Here is a 20319-nt window from a genome sequence, read left to right as displayed (position 1 = left end):
ACCACAGTTAATCCCTCCGTTTAGTTGAAAATGTGAAACATGTTTTGATACATTTATGTATCAAAACATTTAATGTTGTTTTGTTTAATGAACATAAGCTTTATATGCTTGTTTGTTTGTTTAATTAAATCCCAGTTACCATCCTAATCCTGCTTGACACTTCATTGACTATTTTCTAACATACTAAAAACAAACATTAATAAGAATCTGAAACTATTAAGCTATACAATTGCTTAAATAAACGTGAATAGTTATATAGTGCACCCTGCTAGGTAGCAAAAAGATGCACCAAATCTAGCGTAAAGACTCTATTTAGTTGTAAATCATGTTGTAATGGTTATCTCAACCAATGAGAATGCACCTTTCTTTTAAAAGTAACTGCAGTACGAATGGAAAAGTTGAATAAAATCGATTATTTAAATCACCTTGATCCATCCCCCTGGCACAAGGCTATTTCTCGATATACAGCTATTGTTCTCTGGCTTCAAACTCCTTTACATTCTGCTCCAAACTCTCCTTAATAACCGACGCCTCATTAGAAAGGGCAAAATTATTGGATGGCAACCCGAGCTGAGAGAAAGCACTTGATGCACGGATCCCACGGACCTGGGATTAATAACAGCCATTTCCCCACATCTCTTATAGTTAATCAAGTTAATTAATTAGAGAGAGCGCAACAAAGAATCACTTTTTAATTTCACTGACCGTCCCCTTGCTCTGGTGTTATAGCAAAGAGTAAACACGAGTCCCCAGTATGCCTTTTCTACACCATCCATTTATTTTTAATTACACTCTGCCATGCCTCTCCTGTAATTAAGATATGAATAACCAGACTGGCACACGAAGGGGCACACGGCACCCCATCCGAATGAATAGGCAGTTAAGTGACTGGCCCCAGAGTGCTGAGCAGCCCGGGGCACCACAGAAGGTGCTCAACTCCCACTGACACCCCCCGCCCGGGGCTGTTACTGCTGCCTCAGTGAGCACTGACAGCCCTCAGCACCTTGCAGGATCAAGCCCTATAAACACCAATATCAAGCCCCCTCCTAAGCGTACAGCAGGTGGGGTCTGACAGAGGCCCTGGGTTCTGTTCACACAACTGCACAGACTGTGATGGAAACTTGTCGTCGTGTTACTGCCCCCTGTGCACCGTCCTCATGGCCGGGCAGAATGCTGCAGCCGATCTGCCTCAGTTTCCCTGGCAGGGTTTCCAGCCCACTCTGACCGCTTATAGCTCAGCACTCTGGCCAGGTTACTATCATGCACCCTCCTCGCCCCACTTCCAAAGTCACGGTTCCAAAACCAAACCCAAAATAAAAGGAGTTAGTGTCCCTGTCGGGCTTAAGTCTCAGCCCTTTGGAGGTTGTGTGTCCATCTTTGGGGCTTAGCTCTGAGACCTCACCCTACCGTAACCTGGCTTTACTGCCACTGGCAGGACCCTGACAGCCCGTCAGACCTGCCTTCCTGCAGGGAAGCTATGACTGGCCATGGTCCTGTCAGCTCCTGGCTCCAGCCAGGTTTCTCCCCCCAAGCTAGAGCCGCTGGTCTGCTCTCCTTCCTGGCCAGCTGCACCTGGGCAAGCTCATGTCTTTCCAGTCCCTTGCCAGAGGCCGGACACCCGTTACAGGCGTAGCGCTGGGTGTTGGCCCTTCCCAGCCCACGCAGGGTTTGTGTGCCCCATCCCAGAGCTCTCCGCTGGTAGCTCAGGGCAGGATATGGCCCTGAGCATTGGGGATGGGGAGACAAGAATGGACACAACAGACAATCGCGCACGGACCCTTTCCGTCCCCTCCGCCAGCACTTTCCACTAGAGAAGGGCCTGACCGTAAACCCGAACCCCCGAGCCGGAGGCTCCTGATCCAGGTTTCATGGCTGGATACTGATCTTCACACCGGCCTGGGCCAAGCCCCAGCACTTCCCCTGGCTTCTGCGGCTGCGGTTCAGACCCAGCCCTAGCCCAAACCCAAAGGCAATGAGCAGGGAGATGTTAGGGGAAAGTTTGATGCTGCAGGTCTTCCACAGCTAGGCCCCTACAGCCACCACCCTTCCACGCCCTATACCAGGCAAGATCCCCCTGCCCATCACCCTACGCAGCCCCCCCTCCCCCCACTCCCACCCCATGTCATGGAAAAGCCGAAGGGCCAGGCCCCTACCATACAGGGCCCCTATGCCCAACCACCATCCCCAGCCCCCCACCCTACCCTGCCCCATACGATGCAAGGTCCCCATAAAAGGAACTATCCCAGCATCATTGTGGAAGCCTAGGATGCCCATGGCATGCAGCGGATTACCGTAAATACTGTTACCGGGGTTCTTCGAATTATAGACAAGCATTATAGTTATTTCTGTACATTTCCATTCATCCTCAATTTGTTGGTCTCACTATCAAAAAACAAAAGATGCCCCATGTGCAGCACCCACTGGGCGCCGCCATGCCGGATGCAGAGAGGAGATGCTGATTTCCAGGGAAGCGCACACTCAGAAGGAGAGAGCACAATGCTTCTTTTTAGGACGTTAGCTTTACAAGCGATGCTTCAGGCCCACTCTCGGACTCGAGGCAGTCGACGCTATTAACAGAGCAGAAGGAAACGGCAGCAGAAGAGGTTACCACCAGCTGAAAGAGTCCGTCGCAAAATTAGGCTGTCTGTGCAAACAGCCAATGCATGCTCTGTAAAGCCGGCGGTAGGATCTGGAATGCAGCAGTAATGCCAAACTGATTCTAAAGAGAGGAGACCACCTACTGCATTTCCCCTGGGGAGCAGCCTTGTAACAAGACACTCTAAGTGTACTCATTTGTCGTTTATTTTTTCCCCCCAACTTGTTTGTAAAGCTTGCTTCACTTCATAACACTTAGCACTTGCAGAGCTCTTTACGTAGTCAAGGTTCTTCGCAAACACTGACTGACTAAATCTTGCAGCAATCTACAAACGAGGTAAGCATCACTCCCACTGGAAAACTGACACAGGCAGATTGTGTGATTTGCCCAAGGAATACAGCAAATCAGTGGCAGAGATGGGGATAAAAGGCAGACATTCTGATGCTCAGTTTAGTAGGCCGTCCTGCCCGCCAGCTGGTGTTTTGTTTTCCTGCTGCTGTCTAGAATACATAACTTTTCTAGGGATGCTGGCAACTGTGGGAAGAACCCAATCCAAGTTTCGGGGCTCTCTCCAGGCAAAAAGCACTGCCTGTAAGCGGACACACACATAGGGCCGGATCCATAGTCAGTGGGTGTCCCTCCCTTGACTTCTGTAGGCTTTGGATCAGATATCCATAAGAAGCATGTACAGGAATCCTGCAGATCAATTCAGCACACAAGCCTCATACAGAAAAGCATGGAGAACTGCAGCTACTAGCTCAGTCTTCTCCTTAGCACGCTGGGCCTGATCCAAAGCCCACAGGAAACAATGGAAAAATCTGCCCGTGATCTCAATGGAGGTCTCTCACTGGGATTTTCAGCAGAGCTCAAAGGAGTTATGCACCCAGATCCCATTGAAATCTGGGCATTAACTCCCTTAGTCTTCTCTAAAAATCCCAAATGCTGTGTCATCACCCATTAGTATATATTACTGTAGCATCTGGATGCCCCAACCAAAATCAAAACCCCTTTATGCTCAGTTCTTTACAAAGCACAGTGAGGAGGTGCTCTCTGCCCCAAGGAGTTTGCAATGTAACGTGCCACCAAACTCAGTTCTCTCAGCCGAAGGAATCTCACCCCCACACTCTCTCTTCCAGACTAAGGCATTGTTGGAATTCAGCTCCCAGAGAAGCTTGCTATCATTCAGTTGCAATTCCCATCTTAAGAGTTAACCATGTTCTCTCTCTGCCACGTAACATGGGGTGAGAGCTCAGCACTAGCACCAGACTGCCAAGACCCCTGAAAATTAAATTCTCTAAGCCACAGGAAATCAGGAGTTTGGTCAATGGGGCTCTTAAGTTCTTAATTAGGTGGCAGGGAATAATGCTTGTGAATGGCAGGGAATAATCAAGTCTATTATAGTATCTAGGACAAAGTGTTCCCTATTATGACATATCAAGGTATACTTTATCTGAGCTCTTCTATAGAAATCTTCATTTATAAAAGACTCATCAGACTGTAACAGGTTCCTTGCCTCCTCCAGCATTTTGAAAGGAATTTCTGGCTCTAGTGGATATGCAGTTTTTCCCCGGTCGTGGTGACAGGACACCCTGGTAGCAAGATTCATCATAAGGGCAACCACTGTTAAATGTCACATTTCACTCAGATTCTCCACCTCACTGATCCAGAGCAGGGAAAGGGGGGGATCTCCCACCCAAGCTAGAAGAACAGCTTCAGATCTCAGCTGCGAAGCAAGCAAGACTCAAGCTTGGGCACTGGATGACAGAAAACATGGGAACAGTGCTCCATGATATTGCACAGACAGCAAGCATTCTTAGGAGGAGAATTATTGCTTCCACCACCACTCATTTTGGGCCTGACCAATATCTACTGAAGTCAACAAGTATCTTCCCATTGACTTCAAAGGGCATTAGATCAAACTCTTTACTGCAAAGTTTTGACCTGGCCTATTTGGTGTTTTGGGGCAGCAATTTAGAATTTGAATCATTACCTCTTTCAAGCCACATTCCTCACCCAAAACCCTGACTGACATTCACTGGGAGATCTGTGCAGATACCCAAAGGAGAATACGCATGGCCTTTAATCATGGTGTTATTATATCACCTGTAGAAATGGGCACTATGGTTTGGGGAAGGAAGCGTTATCTAGAGGTGAAAACAGATAACAGGGGAGCATGGTAGGGAACATGAAAAAACCCAACACCTTTCTTCTTACAGCACCTCCTCCATAGCTCTCAATGAAACTACTCCCAAGATAGGTACAAGTCACACAACCTGCCTTCTTGGCTTCAGTGGGAAATGTCTCTGGCAGATGCCTGTGAAAGGGAAGGGGGAAATAACACCAGGACAACGAAAAGAAAGGCAGAAAACAACGCAGAACAAGAGTAGAAAGGGTGCATTTTTACACAACAATTCTAGGAAATAAGAGGAAGCTACTGCCATACAGAGAAAACCTGAGCAACTTTCCCTGAGGTGGCACTGATCACTCCCATTGCAAGGTACATCTTGCCTATGGGTCTTGCAGACCTCAAGAAACAAAGACCTTAGAAACAAATCCAGTCTGGTGTGGACAGGTCCATTTTCACTTTCACCTTGAAAACTGATTAACACATCACTTCCAAAACACAAAAAGCCTCAAAAGTTCCCATAGCACTTCGGTCTTTTATTGTCACCTGATACCTCAGGAAATTGTGACTCATAGTTTACAGAGCAATTTGTTTCCTTTTAAGAATTCCCCCAAACAGGGTCAGTCCCACTGTAGCCTTTTACTTCTGAAGCCACTCTTCTTTCTGCTTTTGTTTCAGCGCCCTAGAGAAGTGGTTCTCAACCAGAGGTACCCCTGGGGGTTTGCAGAGCTCTTCCAGGGGATACATCAGCTCATCTAGATAGTTGCCTAATTTTACAAAAGGCTACATGAAAAGCACCAGCAAAGTCAGTACAAACTAAAATTTCATACAATGACTTGTTTATACTGCTCTATAGACTATACATTGAAATGTAAGTACAATATTGATATTCCAGTTGATTTATTTTATAATTCTATGGTCAAAATGAGAAATTGTTCAGTAATAGTGTGCTACGCCACTTTTGTAGTTTTAGGTCTGATTTTGTAAGCAAGTTGTTTTTAAGTGAGGTGAAACTTGGGGGTACCCAAGACACATCAGACTCCTGAAGGGGATACAGTAGTCTGAAAAGATTCAGAGCCAGTACCCCAGAGGACAGAGAAGAACATTGTTCTCTGCCTGTATTTTCACTTGCTCAAACCAAGCTTTCAGTTAACACATGACTGGAACAGATTTTCAGTTGAGTGGCATTGGTTAAGATAGTATATTAATAATTCCCTCTTTTCACATAGCACCTTCCATCCTTAAAGATCCCAAGGTAATTTCTACAAGCCTTAATCAAATAGGAACTAAACTCCGTCTACTGGTATGTGACAGAAGAGTAAGATATGCATACGAAGCTGCTGATAGTTCTTTCTTTACAATATAAAAAAAACATGAACAAAGAATCTTTGAGACAAAAGGCGGATAATTGCCCAAAGACTTGTGGGTGCTATAAAGAGCTGTTTACAAATGAATTTTTTAAAAGTGAAATGGGAATCTCTTATACCAGCCATTTTTATTTTGGACTCCAAAGCTACCATCGGAAGCAATAAAAGAGAGAAAGATGCTTTCTGAAGGCTTCTATGCTGCACCAAGTTTCATTTGCAAATGAAACAACTGGGTGAAGTCCCAATGCTTCTATAAGTTTTTGGACACAATGACCATGCAACAGTTACTGAGATTTCTGAACCCTTTCCCATAAAGTCCTGCGATAGACGCTAGACCTGGAAAAGCTGTGTTATAGATTACCCAGTCCATACCACTGACCAAGGAGAGATTGCGTCCCATCTATTAGCATTTTACTTCCCATATATTAGCATTTAATCCTGCCTAGTTTTAAATGCTTTTCCAATCCCTTGTTTGCCAAGAACTTGCTAGGATGATCTTTTCCATTTACACCCTTCCAATAAGACCCTATGCTGGACCCCAAACTTGTTTCCATCCTATGCTCCAACCTCCAGAGCATCCTCACTCACCTGTCGCAGGTGTTTCAGCAGCTCAGTCGCCTCGTCCTGTTTCCCTTGCTTCACTAGCAGCAGCATGTCCTGGATCATACTGATCCGCCGGTGATAAGGGGGCAAGTTGCCACCACTCTTCCCAAACTTATCACTGGACTTCACCATGAAGGACGCTAGGAAGTCTCCCCGGTCCCTAGCTGGCATCTTCTTGCGGGAGCCTGGATTGTGCGACGGGGGGCTCTCCCCTGCCCCGGGAGGCTGGCATCCTTTGGTCTGCTTGGTGCCCATGGTACAGCCAAGCCACCAGGAGCCTCATCCGAAACGCCTCCCCCCGGCTTCATGCAAAAGCGTCTGGTCTGGTCTCGGTGGCCCCTGGTGGGCAGCAGATCTCAGCGGCTCCAAGGCAGGGTGCCCTCAGTGGAAGTGCAGACCCCCAGCCGTCCGAGGGTCGCCCCACCGGGGATGCAGAGCTGGAGGGCTTCGCTCACCAGTAAGAAATACAACCGGCATCGCCCCTCATTGCTGCCAGGGGGGGGGAAACCCACCAAGATTCCAGGGAGCTTCTTACCAAGGGCCCCGGAGCCTCCCGGTGGCCGGGGGCAGGGGGCTGGCTGCAGGGGGCAGCGGCTTCTCCCCCACGCCTCGCTCTTCCCGCGGAGAGTTGGGCACCGGCAGCAGCCCCGCCGGCATGACCCAACGCCGCTCGCCCGGGACGAGGCTGCAGACGCCCCGCCCGGGCGGCTCCGGGCAGCGGAGAGCGGTCAGCCCCCCGCCGCCCTGCCGGGCCCCCAGCGCGGCCCGGGGCGGGCTCAGTCCTCGCTCCCCATGGCGGCGGGGCCGGAGCAGCCGGGCGCCCGCTCTAGCCCCGGCAGCAACTTCGGGGGAACTGTTGCATGTCCCCGCACAAAGGCGGCGGGCGGCGGCGGCGGCTCCTCTCCCGAGCCCGCCCCGCTCCCTTCCCCGGCAGGAATCAGTCCCGGGTCCCCGCAGGGGGCGGCCAGGCGCGGTCCCCGGCCCCCGCCCGGGGCAGGGCGCAGCTCGCTCGGGGCCGGAGCCGGAGCCGGAGCCAGGCGGCCGCGGGCAGGAGGGAGCCGGGCAGGGCTCGGCGCGCCGGGGCCGGGCTGCGGGAGGAAGCGGGATCCGGGCGGGCTCCGGCTCCGGCTCTCCCCCTGCTGCCCGGCTGCTGCGCTGCAGCGGAGAGCGAGCGCCGGCCCCGGGCTGCTTCCCGGGGGGACCCGCCGCTGCTGCCAGCCCGGCCCCGGCCGGGCCGCGGAGAATCCCGCCCCGGAGCCTGCCCCGCCTGGGGCTTCTCCCAGCCCGGCCCCCCCAACGCTCACTGGTACCCGGAACCGGCAGCCTCGCCCTCCCTGGGACCCCCCTGCACGCTGTGGCGGTCCCCCCGGACCCTGCTGGAACCAGGGCTGCCCAGAGGATTCAGGGGGCCTGGGGCAAAGCAATTTTTGGGGGGCCCATCCATAAAAAAAAAAGTCACAATACTATAGGATACTGTATTCTCATGGGGGCCCCTGTGGGGCCCCAGGGCTGGGGAAAATTGCCCCACTTGTTCTCCCCCCAGGGGCAGCCCTGGCTGGAACCACTCCCCCCTAGAGTGGAGGCAGGTCCGGGTACAGCAGAAGTTGTTCAGAGCCAGCAGGCTGCTCCCTGGAGGCAGGGCGGAGCAAGCCAGGCAGAAGAGGCAGTTTCAGGTATTAAAACAAAGAGAAGAGCAGAAGAGAAGCACAAGACAGGAGGCCCGGACTGGGATTTAATCAATATTATTCATATTTCCAACAACACCTCCACCCTTCCACACGCAAACCGACATCTCCCTTCCCGAGCCTACCTGCCTGACCGTTTCTATCGTTTATCCTACAAGGATCAGTTCTCGCTCAGGTCCTAGTCAACATGTACCTGCACCCACTGGGGAACCAGTCAGCCAACATGGACTCAAGTGCTAGCACCACATCGGTGACAGGGTTCTACCTCTCCTTCACCCCCTGCCATCACACCCCCAACACCCCCTCGCCGCTGGCCCCGTGCTTGGTCGAGAGCAGGTCACAGCTGACGCTGAATCCAGGCAAGACAGAGGTAATGCTAATGGGCAGAGGAAAATAGAGGAGTTTGCAGCCACAGCCCAGTCTCCTTGGACTGAAGGTTCACACCTACAAGTGGTCAATTGAGTCCGTAAGTCCAGGAGGCTCGTGAATTCCTTGCTGATGCTGAGCTCTCACCTAGCAGCACCTGTGTGTAATGCTTCCTACCATCTCCAGTTGGCTAGGAGACTCCATCCCATCCTGGCACATGATGACCTGGCCTCAGTTATTCACATCTTCATCAGTTCTCGGCTGGACCACAGCCATCCAATATACCTGGACATGGAGCCTTCAGCACTTTGGAAACTCCACATCATACAGAATGCTGCAGAGCATCTCCTCAGCTACACTAGCTCCCGTGAGCACATCCAACCTGGCCTCCACTCAACTTTGGCTACCCCTCGACTATCAAATCAAGTTCACGGTCTCCAGCTGTATCTTCAAGGGACTCAATGGCCTGGACCCAGGATCTCTAAAAACTAACTAAACCCCGGGATAAAGAGTGTGGTTGCTAGCTTTGCTTCTTGGGCACAACAGAGCTCTCTACAAGGGTAAGGCCCATCTGTGCAGGAGACAGAACTCCCTTGGAAGCCAGCCCAAGACTGTCAAATGAACTTCCCCAGGACCTAAGCACCATCACAGACCCCACCACCTTCCACTCCAAAGGCCAGATGCATTTCTTTGACCTTGCAGCACTGTGTGTATATATTACTACAAAACAAAACACACTCCTCTGCACACCTCTCTCTCCCCCTGGGAGGGTTAACTTCAACAGGACTCCGTGTGGCCACAGGGGACCATAGTGTCAGATCCACGTATGGGATCGAAGTCTAAATCTGCCGAGACAATGCATTTAAAAAAAAAAAAAGTACTCGGTTGCTTTCTTTGACACCTGTAGTTTAGTTTTGAATTCAATTCAATCAGGCCGTGTCTGGAAATGCACTGTAGTATAGTTTATAAAAATCACAGACACATAGTAAAGTGAGACTTCACCGCCATATTTGCTATTAAATCTAGGGTGGGGGGAGAGGCAGCCATGTTTTTAATATGGATTATAGAACATTTGGGCAAGTGACATAGGAACGAACGAGATTCTGCTCCCAGCTTTGTCCAAGCCTCCCTTGGCCTAGAGAGTTAGATTCTAATCCTGCAAGCCACTACGTGCCAGGAGAGCCCTACAGGGAGACTGCCTCTGAAGCAGGCTGTAGGAGTCTTCTTACTACCCTAGAGCGGGTTCCTGCACCACTGTAGTCAATAGGAGCAGAGCCCCTGTATACAAAACTTGCCCTTGTTGGCTAGTTTTCCCATATGAACCAACTGAGCACAATTGTTTGTTGAGTGACAACAGTGCGCCCCGGCCCCGTCGATACACAGCCTCTCTTTATAACACAAACTAGCAGCCAAGAGACTTCCGGCCACAAATGCTCTGGCTGGACCCAGAGGATGGTCCCATTTCAGTGCATGTTCCTCACAGAAGGCTATAGAACCGTTAGCTTCTTTCTCCACGGAAGATAAATCTATTGCAAATTGAGAAGTCAGCCAGCCAGCATCAGCTCATCACTCTGTTCCAGGATATAGGAAATGAGAGAGGGAGAGGAAAAAAAAATAAACACTGAGGTTGAGAGCCAGGGCTCCTCTGAACCACAGAATTTCAACCGAGAAGTCAAGAGCAGTGTGCTCTGCGTTATACTGAGAGGAGTCAGCAGGGCCGGGCAAGCCTTTTCCAGAGGGATGCTTTTGACTGGAGTAGAAATTAAAGTGTCCCCACCCAAAAAGAAATGGTACAGGCTCTGCTGCATTTCTTGTTAAATGAACTGATGCTTGGTGACAAGGTCTTGCACTGATGGCCCAGGAGACCGATTAGCCACAAAACGGGTGCAGCCTGGCTTAGCTGCAACTCAAGCTTCCAGTGCCAAACACATTGCCTCAATCCTGAATGTGGAGGGACCAGAACAATCAGGCCCAGAGAGCCTGCTATGTGCACAGGCCCAGATGCGTGCCTGGTGTTCCACCACAAGCAGACATTGCCCTGCCAGTAGGAGATCCTGTCACCACCCCATCTTCCTCTATTCTGTCCTATGGGCAGACTCAGCCATTTAAAGATCCAGTCTCTTTATAGGTTTCTCTCTCGATTGTCATAACAAGCTAAACAAAGGATAAAGGCAAGACACCCAGTGGGCCAGATTTTCACAGATTGATTCTGCAATTGCTAGGGTACATTGGCCACATGCATAACAAATATTCAGTTAGTGTCTGTGGTATTTTCTATACACTCAAATTGTGCCCAAATGTGCACATGCAATTGAGAGTGCCTAACTGTAAAAAATATATATCTGGCGCTCTCGCTCGCTCTCTCACATTGGGAGCCGTGTATATCCTGCAGTCCTCAGCAGGCCTGATCTTTGTTTGTACCTGTCTGACTGATGATATATTCTGCTATTCACTGATGATAGCTCCTCAGCCATTGAGAGATTTCTCTTAGTACAGCTGACTGTATCCAGGTGTGCAAACTGCAAGCTCGTCAGCATTTCCGTAGGAGAGCGTTCTGGCTTGGTTAATGTGCCTCAGCAGATCTGGTGCTGGGGATTGGCTAGTTAGAAATGTCCAGGATTCAAAAAGGATTTAAAAATGTCGATACTGAGACTATGGAAGAAAACAGACTGGTTAGACTTTTGCCCGGCCCAAACCCTGGATCTCCTGTTGAGGAAATTCAGATCAGGTCTACACTCTGCAGCCAGTCTCTCTCTAACAAATGGAGCCAAAAATCCAGAACCTAAATTCCCTTGGTGTAGTGAGGCAGAGTGATCTCCCTCCCCACGGGAGGGCGAGGGACCATTACACTTGGACTTCAAGGACATTTGGATGCAGATGAGAATTTTGCAGGCCAAGATCCATTACTAGCTAGGAGACGACAGAATCTGGAGCCACAGCATAGAGCATTCTCAGTGTTGGTCCACCCTGTAATGGGAATTCCAGACACTCAATTTCCCCACGCACAACAAGCTTTTCACATCCAAACCACCTGAAAAAGGATCGAAGTTAACTGGGTTGGATTTGCTTTCCATCCCAGGAAGTTGCCAAGATGTCCAAAACTTCGAAACAACCTGAACTGAGAAGTCAGCAAGCCAGTATCAGCTCATCACTCTGTAGAGTATAGGAAGTGAGAAGGGGAGAGAAAAAAATTAAAACTGAGGTTGAGATCCTGGGCGCCTCTAAAACTGCAGAGCTACCAAGTTCAAGAAAGCATCCAAGGTCACAGCGACTCAGCAGCAGAGCCAGGAATAGAACACAGGTGATGTGGATACTGGAGCAGACTATTCTGCTGACCAAAATCAGGTCTACACTTAAAAAAAAAAAAAGGTTGGTGGTATAACGTAGCTCTGCCAGCAAAGGGGAAACACTCCTGGAGTGGACCCAATTTATACTGGCAATAGCACTTTTTTGCCAGAATAGCTGCTTCTACACTAGGGTTTTTGCCAGTATAAAAGAAAAAAAAATACCACTAAGCAACATTACTCTAAATCGGCAAAAGTTTTTAGTGCAGACCCGGCCTTATTGTGGGACAATCTTGGGCAAATCATTTCAGTTCTCCATGTTTCATTTCACTGCCTGCGAAACAGGGAGAGTTTTGTTATCCACCTTTGTAAAGCACTCTGATTTGATCTCAAAGTATTCCTGTACCCATAATGCACAATATGCTCCTCATTATCCCATGACCAGAAGCAGCACCCTCTCCTTTCTTCCCCTCAGAGGGGAGTTCTCAGAACAACCCATGGTTCCAGTGAACATCTCATTGGTTGCTTACTTACTGAGGCTTGCCAAGTAGAAAATTTAATATTGACCACGAATGAGTCCCCCGAATACACCAGGTTACTTTTACACCTCAAGGAAGCAATGGGCTGCAATAAAAGCAGGTGTCGATTTTTGGCATTGGCAAAATGGTTGATTCTCATCAGAAGAATGAAAAGATCTCTTTTGTTTAGACAGCAGGGAGCATTTGTTCAATGCAAGGGGATTTACCACACTGGCGTAACTCACACTGGTGTTTCATAGGGGCTATGAGGATAAACCCCTGTGCATCAGCCTACTGCCTTCTCTTTCTAGACAAAATAGGGACTATTTCTCCTCTTCATACATGCTTAGGTTTAAAAATGTGTGTGTTGATTCTTGTCAAGAGATACATCCCCGAAGGGGTCGTCTATTGCGTTCCAGTCTCTCACAGATCATGTAGATGCCGTCTTCTGCAATAGCACAAGTACCCACTGTCCCTGTCCTCCCACATTTCCCAAGCAAAACAAGTCCAAACTTGCAAGCCCTGGAGGAATACAAAATTGCTTAAGCTGACGGAAGTGATAAATCTTCCCTTCATGTGACCGCTTCAGCTTTTTTCCCCCACTCAACAATTTAGATGCAGTGTTTATAGAAGCAGAAGGCTCTGTTTACACACCAGCCAAAAGTTGTTTAGACAATTCAAGCCAGCGGCTAAAGCTGCCAGGAGGTCCTTGCTAAATATTTCTGAGTCTTTTTCTTTCCCATATTTTATATATGGGAAATAAATATTTTTATAAATAAAAATAGGAATGGGGCTTAGAGAGTGTTGTTGTTTTGATCTGGAGGAGAAACTACCCCAGTTAGTTAGTAAAGTGTCTACCTATGTTTTTATTGAGCATTATTCTTCTGTTCCAGGGGAATTTTGGTGCTAGCAAGGTTTGTCCTGCTGACAGGGCCACCCCCATACTGAAATCTTTGAACATTCAGCAGAACGGGGACATGATGAGCAGCTTCCTTCCAGAACTGGCCTGGCAGTTGGGGCAAGAGACTAGCTCAGCGTCCAGGGCCTCTTCAATCTTTGGCCTCCAATGGGAGGTGGAGGAAAGGTAATTTTGTTAGAGGTCTTGTAACGTGGCCTCATATCCGCTTGTGACTTGAACAGAAACCTCCTGTCTATTTCATGTCTGTATCTACATACTCATCAGTACCATGTGTAAGGAGCTCAGATATGCTAATTAGGGCCTGATTAAAAGCTCAGGGAAGCCAGTGGAAAGACTCCCATTGATTTCAACAGGGTTTAGATCAGGGTCTTTATCATCCCACATGCTAAAGATAAGTCAGCTGGTTAAAAAACAAGAGTCATGCACTCACTAGCTCCCCAGCAGCAGGGCTGGCTCCAGAGCCCAGCGGGGCAAGCACCTGCCTGGGGCGGCCCTTTCCCGGGGGGGCGGCAGGCTGGGCCGGCGGACCTGCCGCAGTCATCCCTGCGGGAGGTCCACCGGAGCCCCGGGAGCAGCGGACCTGCCGCAGGCATGACTGCGGAGGGGACGCTGGTCCCGCGGCTCGGCTGGACCTTCCGCAGGCATGACTGCGGCAGCTCAACCGGAGCCGCCGGACCAGCGAACCGCCCACAGCTGCGGGAGGTCCAGCCGAGCCGCGCGACCAGCGGACCCTCTGCAGTCATGACCGCGGGAGGTCCGCTGCTCCCGCGGCTCGGGGGCGCCTCCCGGGCATGACTGCTTGGGGCGGCCAAATTTGTAGAGCCGCCCCTGCCCAGCAGGGCTGGATTTGAACTGGTGGCCAAGAGTTAAAAAGGGTATGCATCAACCAATCTCCAAACCACCTATGAGTGAACTTCTGGCCCCATTGAAGGCAAAAATCCCATTTGGCATTGACTTCAATGGGATCTAGATTTCCCTCTATGTTATTGTAAAGATAAAATCTACATAATACTGTTTTAAAACCTTCCAGGAGACGCACTGAAAACAAATTAAATACAATAGTGAATCTCAGCTCCATGCAGGAAAAGGCTTGGAAGTTAAAAGAAAAAAAAAATCAGATCCGATCCAACATATAGAAAGAAGCCATTTACTTTAGCCAGCAAAAGCAAACATGTGCAGCTATTAAATCATGAACTCCCAAAGAAAATATACAGTAGATGAAATACAAGCTAGCAAACTGGGTAAGAAAATTTTCGGGGACCACTATTAACGGAAGGGGAGATTTGCATGAAGAAAGCTGCTGCATCATTCCAGTGCTCCTCTTCTGGAGCCCACAGCAGAGTTTGCTATGGACTTGGATGTTCACGAAGTAGATGCTAGAGAGGGAATATAAATTAGTGGTTTGAACGTGGGCTTGAGAGTCAGGATTCCCAAATTCTGTTCCTGCTACTGACTCCTCCGTGAGCTGGAGCAAGTCACTTAAACCTCTGTGCCTCGCTATACCCATTCTCAAAATGGCATTAATACTACTTGCCGAAAGCACAGTGCTCATGCAATGCTTGATTCGTTAATATCTGTAAAGTGTTTCAAGATTCTTGGATTAAGAGTGCTATAGAAAACTGAAGCATCAGTCTATCCCGTGCAAGCCCGAAGGCTCACTGATGCCCAGGAAGACCTATACACGATTCGTAGGAGCAAAAAAGACTCTGGGGGAGTTACTCCAGATTGCAGGCATGAGAATCAGCCCTCTGCTAGGAGTGCACTGATCAGATCAACTGGAACACTTCAGAGGGCAGAGAAGCAGGCTGCAGGCACTTGCTCTCTAGTAACTAAGAAATATGCAGAACCCCAGGAGATAGCAAACAGACACGATTCAGTGTTTGACTCACACTCCTGATTCTTTCCAAATGTTTCACGGCATCTAGCCAGGACACGAAAATGAATGTTTTGAAGCAGCAAACTCCATCCATCCATTCCCCTTTTGAAAATAAACAGCCCAACCCCATTGGCAGCTAACTTTTTGAACAGTAAATCATTCGTCGTTCAACATCACATTATCAAATCCATCTTTTGTGCGTGCGTCTCCAGATTACGTATTTCATTTATTTACTAGCTGATTTCTTTCAAAGATTAATGCATGTTTGATGGAGCTTGTCGAGGTGATAAATGTACTGCTGCCAAGCACCAGGCTTAAATGGGTTTTGGACATGGCTGTAGGCCATTAGGCATTGAACTCGGATCGCTCACTCACTGCACGCAGCCAGCAGCCAAGCATCTGAATTTTGGGCATTAGTGACCCATTCCTGATTTGAACCAGTGACTTAAAAAGTAAGGGCTGCATATGCCATTAGTACCAATGCCCCCAAGCCATCTATACCCCTGCATTGCTGCAGTCTGACCTTAATGCTTTTCTGCATCTAGAAGTAACAAGTGAGTCAGATGGAGCTTACTGTTTCAGATCAAGTGTCTGCTATTCCACAGCTTTATCCATGTCAAATCTCACTGACGGATGGATGGTAAAAGCAATGCCAGCCAGATTACATTTGCAATTTTTTCACAGTGAACTGCTAAGCTGAACTCCTGATGCCTTTTGTTTAGAAGGGAACAGCACAGGCATTACGCGCTCAAACTCTCAGGGAGATAGACGGGGAGTTTAATTACGGGTTTGTCTTTCAGAAGCAGATCCTACTTGTGCAAAGCTGCTTAAGATCTTGTATTTGTAACGAACACAGTCTTTTTGCTTTGCCTGGTTTGTTAATATTCAGTGATAAGGGTCAAAATAAAAAACAAACAGTCAGGTTATAAACATGCTCATCAACCTTGGTGGATGGCCGCCATTCATACCTACTGGTAATTTCATACCGGTTATAAACATACAGTTCCCTAGGCTATAAAAAAATAATCTAGGCTTGGCTTCCTGCAATTTGATGTGCCCAAAAGATAAATAAATGCAGGCAGAATAAATACATTACAGCTCTCCCTTGGATTGTGTAAACTCAGTGTCTAGAATCCAGTCACCAGAAAAACTAGGTGTCATTACTGCCTTTGTCTTTTATGGAGAAACTAGTCTCAGAAGTTCCGAATAAGTAGGGAATTTAGGACTGAATTCTTAGTTACATGAAGGCCCATTTACGGTGCAGTTCTGCCCACTTTACCTCAAAGCAGAGTCAAGTGGTCTTTAACTGCAAATTCAGGTCTCAGTCTTCACATTTTAACTTCATTCTCCAAACGGAGCGTGCAGTTTGATCAGAGAACAGGGTGATTTTTAAAGAGGGGTGGGACCCTCGCCACAAATTGGTGTCCGGAGCTGAACTTTCCCAAAGTTCAAACAGGATTCTGAGCCAGGGAGTGTGGTTGGACACCATCTCTAGTTAGGAGACATTCAGCGTCCTCTTTGTTTGGTAGGATCAATAGGCAACACTGTAAATAAATTGGATCCTACAAGGTATTGACTAGAGCAGAGTAAAATTCACAATTTCTAATCCCTGGGAAAATCCAACAGTTGCTTCTGTCCCAAATTGGGATGAAAAATTGAAATAAAAAATAATAATAATAGTGGAACAGAAGTTCTGAATACAAATTTTTCAGAAGTGTCAAAACATTTTGACATTCCTAAAACTGAAATGTTTCATTCCAATTTATTGAACTGATCTGAAGTGTTTCATTTCAAGTCAGTTCAATATCAAACACCGTTTTCTTGTAGTGGCACACTGCCTCATAGGAGTTGTATTTCTAGACCCCGATGCCCCCACACTTGCCTTGGGGCAGGCTCCCTGGCAGGACTACATTTCCCAAGATGCACCCAGGATCATGTCTCCCCCATGATACACCACATGGCTCATTCAAAGGGAAATACGCATAGTATTATAGGAGATATCCTCTGGGGAGTCCAGCCCCTAAGAGAGAGTGGGGGCCCAAAGCACAACTCCCATAATGCAATGCACTGATAGGGAAATGCAGTTTAATGTTTCGATGAACTGATTTTAAATAAAACATTCTGAGACCGTTCAATAAAATGAAATATTTCAGTTAGATCTGCCTGGCTGAAAATCAACCCGTTTTCAGCAAAACTGAAAATTATTCTGATGGAAAATTCCCGAGCAGCTCTAGTGTGAGTGCCCTCGATTCCCAGTAACTTCAGTGGGAGCCCAGCACTTCATACGAGCTGCTCAGGGCTTTGGAGAGCCAAACCCAACTTCAGATGACACCCAAGAACGTACAGGCACTGAAGTATTAGCACTGCATAGAGTGCAGGGGACTGGCCTGGACGACTTCTCGAGGTCCCTTCCAGTCCTAGGAGTGCCTTCATTTTGCCTCAAAAGGCAATCACAGGCTATGGAGTCATGCTCCAAGACGGGATGGAGTGTGACTGTGGACTAACTGCAGCAAATCAGAGTTAAAGTTATGCAGACACAAGGAGTTTACTTTTAGTTGGCTCAGCTAGGAGCCCGGGACACAGGGCAGAGCAGTGTGAACTGTTGAACGTGGCCTCTTTCCCAAGGAGCTCATCATCACGAGAGAAAGAGAGAAAAAACACACCACCATGATTCTTGATGCAGCTCAGGCAAGGGTTCCTTGCCCTCAGCAGAGAGGTTCAGTGTGTCATTCCCAGCATATGTTCAACATAGCAGTTATGTTGTTGCTGGCGAGTGTTTATGAACTACTTGAAGCAGTGTGCCAAGCACAGTGTTTGCTCACCTCCACCTGTTCAAAGCATGCACGCTGCCCTGGCACCGTTAACTCCAAGAGTGAAGGAACAGTTAAGAGCACAGCTGAGCACCCACAATCTGTTTCTTGCATTGAGATTCTTTTTGCTTTCACATGCTAAAAACATTCAATGTTAGAGCAGAGGCTGTTACTGACATCAACTGTTTGACCATTTCATATACATCAAAGGTGAAACTTACCTGTTATTAACTTTGGTTCGTGCATAGGGTCTCATGATCCAGCCCACATGGCCAGGTTTCAGAACAAACATTGGCTCCTTTGACCATAAAGACATAATTGTGATCAGAACAAATTAATGGGCCTCAACATCCTGGATCTAAATTCAAGGGTGTTTGAAACTTGGATCAGCACTTTTCAGCTTGAGTCCATCTCTGGAGACTTGTTACAGACCAGAGAAGGGTCAGGAAAGTTTACCAGCTCAGGCATAGCAGGTGATAATGAAGCTAATGAAATTTTAATTTAATTTTAAATGAAGCTTCTTAAACATTTTTAGAACCTAATTTACTTTACATACAACAGTACTTTAGTTTTATATTGTAGACTTATAGAAAGAGACCTTCTTAAAACGTATTACCGGCATGCAAAACCTTAAATTAGAGTGAATAAATGAAGACTCGGCACCCCACTTCTGAAAGGTTACCGACCCCTGATCTAGGTAGTTACATGGCCTTCATCTCACAGTGTTATCTGATCATCACCTTTTTCCTTCAGTACAACCCAAGCTCCCATTAAAAGTTAGAGTTCCTGCTGCTGAATGGGAGACGAGAGGATCTGGGCAACACAGACAAGGTCCTCCATCACCCGTGTGCAAAATGAGTGTAACACCTGACCATTCCGCTGTGGTGGCATTTTGTACCCATTTTGCCTTGGTCCCAAATGGTGCCAAGCAGCAGAGAATAAGACTCAAGGTTTTAGTCTAGTACAGTTTGGGAACCACCATATTAGGGCATCAACATGCTGCCTATCCTTAGACGCAAGGGACGGGAAGTATTCAGACTAAATGCTACAGCCAATGAGCATGAAACAATGTCTTCCCATAGTCTTCTGAATCGTCACTGGTGAGAGTGTCTCCTGAACTGAATATTCCTTCCCCATCTTCCATCGTGAACTGGAGCCCTGTGCCATACCATACAGAAGGCTCGCCAGGTTTGTCCTTGGGGCCTTGTCCATACTTGATTGTCCCATTCACATTGTTAATGAATCAGAAGGTGAAGGGAAGGTGGAATTGTTAATTAACCAGAATTTAAAGGCTGATGATACATTTGTACATGAAAAAAAAATGGTTTCCTGGAGGAGGGGGGTAGGGGGAGTAGTTTGAAATTCCCTTGAGGTGGTCTGAATAATACAGCACAGATGGAAAATGTGTTCACAAAAGGAAGATGTTACCGCATATTAAATGCCAAACTATTGTGTGGAAATACGAAAGGTGGGGGTAGGAATTCAGCTGAAGCAGACAAGGCAGTGCCGGTCACAGCTTTCACAGAGCAGATGGTATGTAATCCTTCGAAATCACCAGGGAAAAAGATAGCTACAATTGTTCCTTAAGAATATAGGATTATTTTTCTTGTCTTAACAGAAGAGAGAGAGGGAGGGGGAGAAATAACTTAATGAACCCTTTAAAAAATACACATAGGAAATTCTTTGCCTGTAAGAAAAATCAGCCAGTTTACAGTGGATCGACTGGGGCAGATGGGGATAGTTAGCACTTGGTCTGCTTATGATAGTCATTTTAACATCCCAATGGGCGCGCGCACACACACACACACACACACACACACGAAGTTTAGGGTTGAGCTTCCCACAGCCAGCTTTGGGGTTTAGGCACACAACTCACGTTCATTTCAGTCTCAGCTCAGACATATTTCATTGTATCCCTTCTCCCACATCCTTCATTACGTGTCTTCTGCATCAGCTCTGCGGGGCAGGGACTGCATCCACCTCTGTCTCTGTAGGTCACATTACATAATGGGACCCCAGTCCTCACTGTGGTCTCTGGCCTCATTGCAATATGAATATTAATTTTTAAAGAAAGATCATGACACTATAAATGGGTCCCAAACCAAAACCCCAGATCCAAATCTGAACTTCCCTCACCCTGTCATGTGGGGAAAATGCAGAACCAAGGGGG

General features: G+C 47.8%; 1 protein-coding gene and 1 long non-coding RNA gene across 2 annotated transcripts in view; one reads left to right on the top strand and one right to left on the bottom strand.

The window, feature by feature from the left end:
* The window catches only part of LRRC75A (leucine rich repeat containing 75A), a 187760-nt gene extending 180115 nt beyond the window's left edge, over positions 1-7645 (bottom strand). Inside the window, exon 1 of the mRNA XM_044993719.1 lies at positions 6677-7645. Within this exon, the coding sequence (XP_044849654.1) occupies positions 6677-6946 (270 nt within the window). The 5' untranslated portion in view covers positions 6947-7645. The remainder of the gene's footprint in view (positions 1-6676) is intronic.
* The window catches only part of LOC123353022, a 50051-nt gene extending 36321 nt beyond the window's left edge, over positions 1-13730 (top strand). The window contains exon 3 of the long non-coding RNA XR_006574351.1: positions 13438-13730. This is a non-coding gene — a long non-coding RNA (uncharacterized LOC123353022). The remainder of the gene's footprint in view (positions 1-13437) is intronic.
* Positions 13731-20319: the final 6589 nt, after the last annotated feature.

This window comes from Mauremys mutica, chromosome 19 (assembly GCF_020497125.1).
Source record: "Mauremys mutica isolate MM-2020 ecotype Southern chromosome 19, ASM2049712v1, whole genome shotgun sequence".
In the NCBI taxonomy this organism is placed as follows: domain Eukaryota; kingdom Metazoa; phylum Chordata; order Testudines; family Geoemydidae; genus Mauremys; species Mauremys mutica.
Note: the sequence above shows the minus strand (reverse complement) of the source record. Positions and strands in the feature narration are given on the sequence as shown.